The sequence below is a fragment of the Elephantulus edwardii genome, unplaced genomic scaffold, assembly GCF_000299155.1.
Source record: "Elephantulus edwardii isolate Elephantulus edwardi_28Jun2011 unplaced genomic scaffold, EleEdw1.0 scaffold00194, whole genome shotgun sequence".
Classification (NCBI taxonomy): domain Eukaryota; kingdom Metazoa; phylum Chordata; class Mammalia; order Macroscelidea; family Macroscelididae; genus Elephantulus; species Elephantulus edwardii.
Window position 1 is genome coordinate 2679337 of NW_006399944.1, and position 9176 is coordinate 2688512.

The 9176-nt window shown below is 39.0% G+C and overlaps 1 protein-coding gene across 1 annotated transcript in view; it reads right to left on the minus strand.

Annotated features, from left to right (window-relative positions):
- Positions 1-9176, minus strand: part of FILIP1 (filamin A interacting protein 1) — a 289827-nt gene that overhangs the window by 145713 nt on the left and 134938 nt on the right. Inside the window, exon 2 of the mRNA XM_006896961.1 lies at positions 8048-8329. Coding sequence (XP_006897023.1) covers positions 8048-8323 — 276 coding nt within the window. The 5' untranslated portion in view covers positions 8324-8329. The remainder of the gene's footprint in view (positions 1-8047; positions 8330-9176) is intronic.

The following is a 9176-nucleotide window of genomic DNA, read 5'->3' on the forward strand; positions in this document are numbered from 1 at the left end:
TGCTGCCTTTTGAAATCTTCTATTCAACTCTTTAGTATCTTGAATTCTTCCTTGTGCTTTGGCTTCTCTGCGCTCCAGTGCAATTTTCAAAGTCTCTTCTGACATGATGTTCATAAAAATTAGAAGTATTGTTGTTTTCATCATTGTAGTACTCAACTCTTACTGTAATTTTAAGATAAATCAGCTTTTTTATTAATTAATGAAAACGTTGAGAATCCTGAGAAAGAAAAGTAGATAGAGGCATACTATAGTAGGTGGGAGGGAGAAACTAATATTACTAGCTTCTCTTAGTTAAGAAAAAATGCCCAGGGAGTGAATTTAAAAAAAAATAACACCACAAAAAACTTTACAGGGTTCTCATATATATTATCTACTACACAGATTATCTTAAAAATCAGTGCCTTATTTTGCCAGTCACCCAGGACAAACACTGATTTTTCAGTAGTGTCAGTGACTCTACCTCTGGCTTACTATGGTAAACACCAAAATCAAATGGAATAGTAATATATGTAATATATTAGCTAATTGTATTATTTCTTTTTTTGTTTTATACCAGTTGATTCCTTTGCGCTGTGGTGCTAGAGAAGAGTGTTGAATATACCATGGACTGCTAGGAGAACAAGTAGGATTATCCTAAATAGGGTGTGACCTGGCTCTCCTTAAAGGCAAAGATTCTGAAACTTTATCTGACATTGTTTGGGCATGTTGCAAGGAGGGACCGGTCCTTGGAGAGGGACATCATGCTTGGAAGGATGGAGGAACAGAGAAAGAGAGGGAGACCATCGATGATATGGATTGATACGGTGAATGGAATAATGAGGGTAGGATGTGTCAGAGACAATAAGACTGGCACAGGATAGAGCAGGGTATAGGGCTGTTTTATTTAGGGTTGCTATGAGTCGCAAGCAACTCAATGGCACATAACAACAATAAGAACCACCTCATGTACAGATAGTGAATAAATAACTATAACCATAAAGAAAAATTATGAAACTCATTTGAGATTGAGATACTTATTAATCAAACCTATCTATCTAATTTATTATGTACAAATGGCCAACTTTTTCACCAAGCTAATGGTTTAACTTGTACTCTATTTATGAATCATTTTATATGAATGTTCTTTACCAAATTTTCTATGACTTACTGATGTGTATAATTTCTTTTGAATTATTGATTTTTGAGATTTACAACCAAGTCAACGGCTTCTTTAAAGTCTTCCAAGTGCTATTTTTGGACAAATATAAATACAAAAATAAATTACTCATGGTGCCCCAAATGGACTATTATTTTTAGTTAGCTTTGGAACAAATTTAACTGATTTTTTACCCAGAGGTTAAAAATGTTCCAATTTATTAGAAAAAATATTTTTACTAGAAACAGCCAATGATAAAAGTGTAATAATGGAAACCATCCAGCTGATTCTTTGCAGACAATGCTAGACTGTCATTGGGCTGAGATGACACAGGTCAGCCCTGTTGAGGGGGGACTTGAAAAGTCGGGCAGACCTTCCTCCTCAACGCAATGCTCATGCCATCTCTAGCTCTAGGAAGACTCCTTAAAATATGGAACTTCCTGAGAGGCAACTCTATTTCTAATATGTTGTTGTTGTTGTTATGTGCCGTTGAGTTGCTTGCGACTCATAGTGACCCTGTGTACAACAGCCCTAAACTCTGCTCTGTCCTGTGCCAATTGCACTGTCTCCGATACACCCATCCAGATTACCCCAGTCACTGAATCAGTCCACCTCATAGAGGGTCTTCCCCTCCTGCGCTGTCCCTCCACCCCACCAAGCATGATGTCCCTCTCCAAGGAGCAGTCCCTCGTACACAGAACATGAAATGACACTTTACCAAAGAAGACATTCAGATGGCAAACAAATATGTAAAGAAATGTTCAAAATCCCTAGCTCTCAGAGAGATGCAAATCAAAACAACTCACCACAGTAACAATGGTAAATTCCAACAGGCCAGCAAATAATAAATGTTGGTGAGGTTGTGGAGAGATTAGAATTCTTATTCACTGTTGGTGAGAATGTAAAATGGTGCAACCACTATGGAAGGTGGTCTGGTGCTTTCTCAAAAAGCTGGAAATAGAAATAACATTGGACCTAGCAATTCCACTCCTGGGAATATACGCCAAAGAAACCAGAGCCACTACTCAAACAGATGTATGCACACCCATGTTAACTGCTGCATTGTTCACAACAGCAAAGAGATGGAAGCAACCTAAGTGTCCATAAACAAATGAATGGATAGAAAAACGGTGGTACATTCACACAACGGAGTATCACACAGAACTGAAAAACAATGAACTTGTACTACATTATACAACACGGAGAATCCTGGAGGCCATAATGCTGAGTGAAATCTCATTTAAAAAAAAAAAAAGACAAGTACTGTGGAACACCACTATTATAAAACAGGACAGACATGGAGGAGTTGGGGAGAGAATGAGATAACAGTGCACAGATGATGAACAAATGAGGGGAAAACTGTCCAAAAGGAATATATGATTAGGATTTATATGTATGACAACAAGCTGGAACAAAGGGTGTGGGGTGCACTGGGAAAAGCGGGAAAGAAAATGTGCAACAATTAATTTAAAAAAATAATAATTTTTAAAAAAATTGGATTGGCAACTTAGCATGTTGAGGGTTTATTGGATGGTTATTTAAACTAGTGGGGGGGGGAATCTGCATCTGCCAGTATTTCAAAGTCAACATGAGCAATAAATATACACATTATTATTTCAGGAAATCTCATTTCAACGGATTCCAGAGATGCAGGGAGCCAGTGTATTAGTTTTGTTTCATCTCTCAGAGAACACAAAGAATTAGTTAAAATGTCAAAAAAATCTAGGATATAGAGTTTAAGAAAATTAGAAAGATTAAGAAAGAAATCTTGAAAAGGAAAAAGATGACATATAATGTCTGAATGACCTTACATCTCCTTTTTCCATGATCTTTTTTCATATACATTTCCTACTGATCCTGGTATTACCTTCCCAATGTTACAAGTCTATTTCTTTGTGTTACTTCTTTTGGCCTAGAGTCCCCAATCTCCAAGGTATATCATAGAGTTATGAATATAAAACCCACAGGCTTGTGTAGTACCCAACCTGTATGGGTCACATGGGATCCCCATCCTCCTCTATTTTCTTCTGCATCCAGATCTCACCAAATGCCAAGGGTCAGACCACATTCTACCACACACATGTGACCGAAACTTCCTTCAATTGCTCTTACTTAAAAAGGTCTCATTTTACTAACTCAGTCTCAGAAGGACAAATACTAAGACTATTACTGTAGAAATAGAAAGAGAACTAGTAAAATGTGAATGAGGATCCCAGAGGCGGAGGGTAGGAGCAGAGGGGTGAGGGTGGACAGAGAGGTGATTATAGGGTTGCCCAATATGATGGGTAGAGGGAGGGAAGGGTAAAGGCAATAGGAAAGATCCAGTGTGAAAAATAATGTATATGAACTTTGTAATAAACCAGTACAAAAATTAAAAATTTATTAAAAAAAAAAGTTAAGGAATGGGAATGGCTGTATGAAACACATGGTGAAGGAAGGATAGCATGAAACACAATGCATACAAACTTTGTAAGCAAACAAATATATAAAAAAAGAAAAATAAAACAAAAATGCTACTTGTGATGAATAAATCAATGAATGTATTTATTAAAAAACAGTCTCTCTCTCTCTCTCTCTTTTTTTTTAACTAAATGGCCTTGGCCCCCAAGTTTGTTTACTACTGAATTTTGTTACTGAATTTCTGTGACAAAGAAATTCTGGAAACCAGGAATCAATATACAGGTGCTGGGGCACAACTACCCTTGAATATCTCCAGGGTACAATGGCCTTGAACATGGGGGAGATGAAGAAGTTAGCACAGGCCAGGGTTCCAATCTGTTGTGCACAGGGTAGCTGTAAGCTGGAGTTGATTCAAGGGTACCTCACAACAACCACCACGTTAAGTGGTACAATGGGAAGCACACTGGACAATTCCTCAGGAGTGAAGACACTGAGCTGTATATTTGTGACTACCGTTATTATTTGCTGCCAAGTAGATTCCAACTCATGGTGATGCCGTGTCTGCAGAGGAGAACTGTGTTCCATGGAGTTTGCAAAGCTGTGACTTTCCAGTCATAGATTACAAGGGCTTGCTTCCAAAATATGTCTTTTTGAAACTCCAGTCTTTGGACAAGTACTTACAAAAGGTCACCTCATAAATGCGGGAGGGCAATAGGTGACTTTTGGAAACTTAGGAGACAACTCACTAAATCTTCCATAGGTATTAATAAGGTTATATGTGGCTCAGCGGACAGTTTTTTTTAACCTAATAAGAAATTTTTACATAGGTTTTAATCAGAGACAGTGCGATTGGCTCAGGACAGAGCGGAGTTTAGGGCTGTTGTACATAGGGTCGCTATGAGTCGCAGGCAACTCGACGGCACATAACAACAACAACAACAACAACAAATGAGAAATTGATAGTTCAACCTTTTTTTCCCAGCAGCTCTTGATTCCCCCCCCCCCAATCTGTAACTAGCAAACCTGGCATGTGGCTGCCACATTTTCACCAGCCCACTCACATTTGCTATTGCCAGCCATATCCCACTCTTAGCTACAACCCTCTCTCCAAATCTCACCAGCCCACTCACATTTGCTATTGCCAGCCATATCCCACTCTTAGCTACAACCCTCTCTCCAAATCATGTGACAATGTTTAACAGAGCAAATGTCTATTACAATGTCTGTTAGAATATGTGTCTGGAGCTCTAAGTATAGGGACAGTCTCATTTTAAGCAAATCAAATACTGCAACCCTCAGTGAGATGGCTTACAGTGGCTGCAGAACAGCAACAATTGTGAAGATGGCACAAGGCAGGACAGTACTTTGTTCTCTAGTACATAGGGTTGCTACGAATGGATGCTAACTCCATGGTAGCAAAAAATCATGTCAACAGCAATATACTTACAAATACATGTGTGCACATGTGCGGAGAGGGGATATTTACCACGGAACTTAAAACACCAAGTCTTTCAATCTTTTTCATCTACTGCCTTCCCTGAAAATATCTTAAAATTCATATTTACTAAAAGCTGTCAGGCATACATATACTTACTGTGTGAGATAATTACTGTGTGAGATACGTTTATAAAGATTAATGGAAAAATGAGTGCATTTCAGTGAAGCCTGCTGGCTAATTTATGTGATGTACCAGGTGTATGGAGTTATATTTGCATGCCTAGGCTTTAGAATCATTTCAAGCACCCCCATCAATATCAGATCCAAATGATTCTTCAATACCTTCGAGGGTCTATTATGATTAACAACCTTCTATAGATATTACAGACTGGACCTGCCAAAGGCTTCACATCAGCTTCCACTGCTGGAGGAAAGTGAGCTGACAGCATTGCTTCGTGAATGTTCCCAAGGCAATTATTACACCTTCCACTCGGGTCAATAGCTGTGGACTGGGGGCAGTTAAAAAATGTGAAGTCATATATTCTGCCTTCTGACATAACAAATGTTAGTAGACCAAACATTAACTACATTTATGGGAGTGGCAAAGGTATTTTTAGAAATGGTGGCACTCTGGAAAATTTCATCTCCTGCTGTGAAATGAGAATGTGATTTTTCTCAGCCCATAAATGGTAAGCTTAGTCATATTTGTTTTTTGAAACAGGAGTCTCATATGCTTTCTATTTCTCTTCACTCTAGGGTTTTCCTTATCTATGTATACACACAGAGGAGAACAGGAACAGAGCAACAGGCTGGCCCACCCGAGTCTAGGGTAGGTTGCAAAGAACCATGCTGAGACCAACAGCTCCAGAGAGCCGACAAAGGTTTCAGCTCATGTAATTGTTAGTATTCCCCTAGTGGCTCTTGCAAGCTAAGAACATACCAAAAATAGAAAGGAAAACAGTAACTTCATTCTTAAATCATCTATATACACATACATACAGTGCTACCCAACTTCCAGAAATACAATTATTTATGGTTCAGAAACTGAAGAATGTAGACTCCTTCCTGGATACCTAGAAACAGGCCCTTAAGAAGAAGGTCCTGACTGACGACAGGAAGCGAAATTTGATGGGGGCTGGGCTTGCTGATATTATTATGTGCCACTGAGTCTATTTTGATTGACCAGACCCCAGCAGGACAGAATACTCCATAAGGTTTTTGTTCGTTCCCTCTCCCCCATAAGGTTTTTTAAACTATAACATTTATAGGAGAAGACTGCAAAGTCTTTCTCCTACAGAGTTGCTGCATTGGTCTGAACTACCAACTTCCAAAATGGCTTGCCTCTGGAAACTCTATGTACAAACAGTGCTCAGGCTTGTTTGTTCATAGGGTCGCTATGAGCCGTCTACGACTCGATGGCATTAAACGACAATAACAATGACGATGACCAAGAGAGAACTACGTTGGCCTAGTGGAAGGAAGCTGTGCTACCAAGCCAAAGGTGGGTGATTGTCATCTGTGGCCCTCGGCCAGGTTCAAATTGTCTTCCTGTCAAACATTCTTCTAGGTGGTATAGCACTGGTCTGTGTGCTGCTGTACAGAGGTAACTCGTGGTTGCTGTGATGCTGAAGCCTGTGACAGTGATGTGCCAATCGTGGTAATGGGCACCCATGGTGGACAGTGTTGGCTGGAGCTTCCCGACTAAATCAAGCCTGGAAGCAGGAGCGGCATCCACTTCCAAAATGGCTTGCCTCCGGAAACTCTATGTACGAACAGTGCTCAGGCTGTACATTCATAGGGTCACTATGAGTCGTCTATGACTCGACGGCATTAAACAACAACAACCAACATTTCAGTCAATAGTCAAAAGATTAATTGTTATGCCACCTGGATTAATCAGCAAGAAAAAGCACTGAATCAAGAACCAGATCTGGGCCTTATTTGAGCTCTTCTATTTATCCGCTTTGAGGTTTACATGTAAACTCATTTAACCCTTCTGAACTCCATTTTTCTCCCTGATAATAGCAATCTTCTCAAATACACAAAAAATATGTTAACATTTCCCCTTTTTAATTGGGATCTAATAAGAGAGATCTGAGGATAATTTGGAAGGGATTGGGTTCTTTACGTGTGTTGTTTGTGTGCATCTCAACGTCTGTAACATGACAGGAAATCAAAACTAAAAGTTATGAAAACAATAAGTAAAGAGTAGAGCAACAAGACTCATTTTGGCCACACCTTCTCTCATTCTTTATATTTCAATTTATATATATATATACTCATCTCTATCACTATTTTTTTAATCTCTCCCATCCTCCCGGAAAAAGAAAGCCATAAGTAACAATTGACTGTAAGTGTTCATTCTAATAATCATGACTTTCACATACTTTTCAACCACAGTCAATGGCCGCTTTGATAACTTGCTACCTAAGGGTTGGCTGGTAGAAGGTGCCATCTGATTAGTTCTGACCCACAGTGGCTTTATGTACAAAAGAAGAAAACCCCAGTGCTTGGTCCTAGACCATTCTCACAACTGTTGCTATGTTAGAGCATTATTTAACTCACTGTGTCAATCCATCTCATGGAGAATCTTCCTCTTTTTCACTGACCCAAATTGTTGGAAGTTGTGTTAAATTGTCCCAAAGTCATTTAATAAGGAAACTTCTGCTTCTATGCAAGCATTTGTTAAATGAACTCAACATCTATTCACTTGTTCTATAAATATTCAGAACGAAATTGTACCAGGCCCTCTCATTTCTGGCAAGTTGGAACAGACTCACAGTTGATCCTTCAGCATGTTTTCAGAGGTTGTAATTGCGTGGGAGGAGATTGCCCTTCTTTCTCCCTCACAATCTCTGTAGGATTCAAACCACCAGAGAAGGACTGCTTCCGAGTTAACAGTGAGACTCCCTAAGAACTGAGCCATCAGAGCTCTCATACCAGACACTTGGAGTTTGGGAGTGAATAAGGAAGACGTAATTCCTTTCCTTATGAAATCCACAATACAGTGGGGAAACAGGTGTTTTACAGAATGTAGGAAGTAGAGAAATAAAAGTTAAGAGAAATTGACTCTACCTGCAACTCTCCCTCCATTATGCTGAGGAGCTGGATGAGGTCTTCTTTAGATAATTCCAGTGACTTCTTATTCTTTCTTTCACTTTCTCCAGATGCCTTTAGGTGTCGTTTGACAGTTCCTGAGGCCATGACATCATCCTCTTTCCTGTTTGATTTGTTCTTCTTTTTCGCATCTTCTGAAAGACTTTTATCATCAGCGCTGCTGATGATAGAGGACTTGGGGCTGGAGATATGCCCGTTGGATGAACTTTCACTACCTTGGCTTCGGGATCTCATTCCCACCTACAACACATGAAAAAAAAATGTTTTTATCACCAACTGAAATTATTTTTGTTTAAGTACACAGAAAGTTATAGCAGCCTTACAACATCAACAATAAAAAAGACCCCCAAACCCCCAAAAACCCAAAAGCTTAGTTTCTTAGAGCTCTAATGAATGTGTCATTGAATTGGTCAGGAAAGTAATGGTCTTCAAGAAAAAGTAATTCTCATCTGACACACACTTAAAGCCAAATGATCAAGGTCAATATCCTCAGTGATGTAATGGGCTGACAATGACATTTTACCTCTTTGTGTTCTTCTTTTCAAAACAAATAACATGGTCTAAAAATGGGAAGGAAGATCATTAAAGAAATCTAAATCGAGGGACATCTTACACAATATCTGACCAGTACTCCTCAAAACTGTCATAGTCAGCAAAAACAAGGAAAAAAGGGAAAAGCAATGGAAGGAAGAGGATTTGATTTTCAGTGACATAGATTTGTTTTTCTATAGCCTTTTTGTGTCAGTCATATACAATAATAACAGAGCCCTCAAGAGTTGAAAGAAAACAGATCAAAACTTCAAAATAAAATTTTTTAAAAGCAATTTGAAGTGAGGGGGGGAAACAAAACAATCTTTAAGATACTAACTTATCCCCTCTATAGCCCACCTGAGTCCCATTTTGTGAAGAATACAGTCTATCTCGGTTTCTCAATAAAAGATCTTCAATAATGAGTATGTGACAAACTGAATTCAAAAGTTACATGCACACCCATGTTTATCACTGCTTTGTTCACAATAGCAAGGAGTTGGAAACAACCTAAGTGCCCATCAACAAACAAATGGATAGAGAAGCTGTGGTATATTCA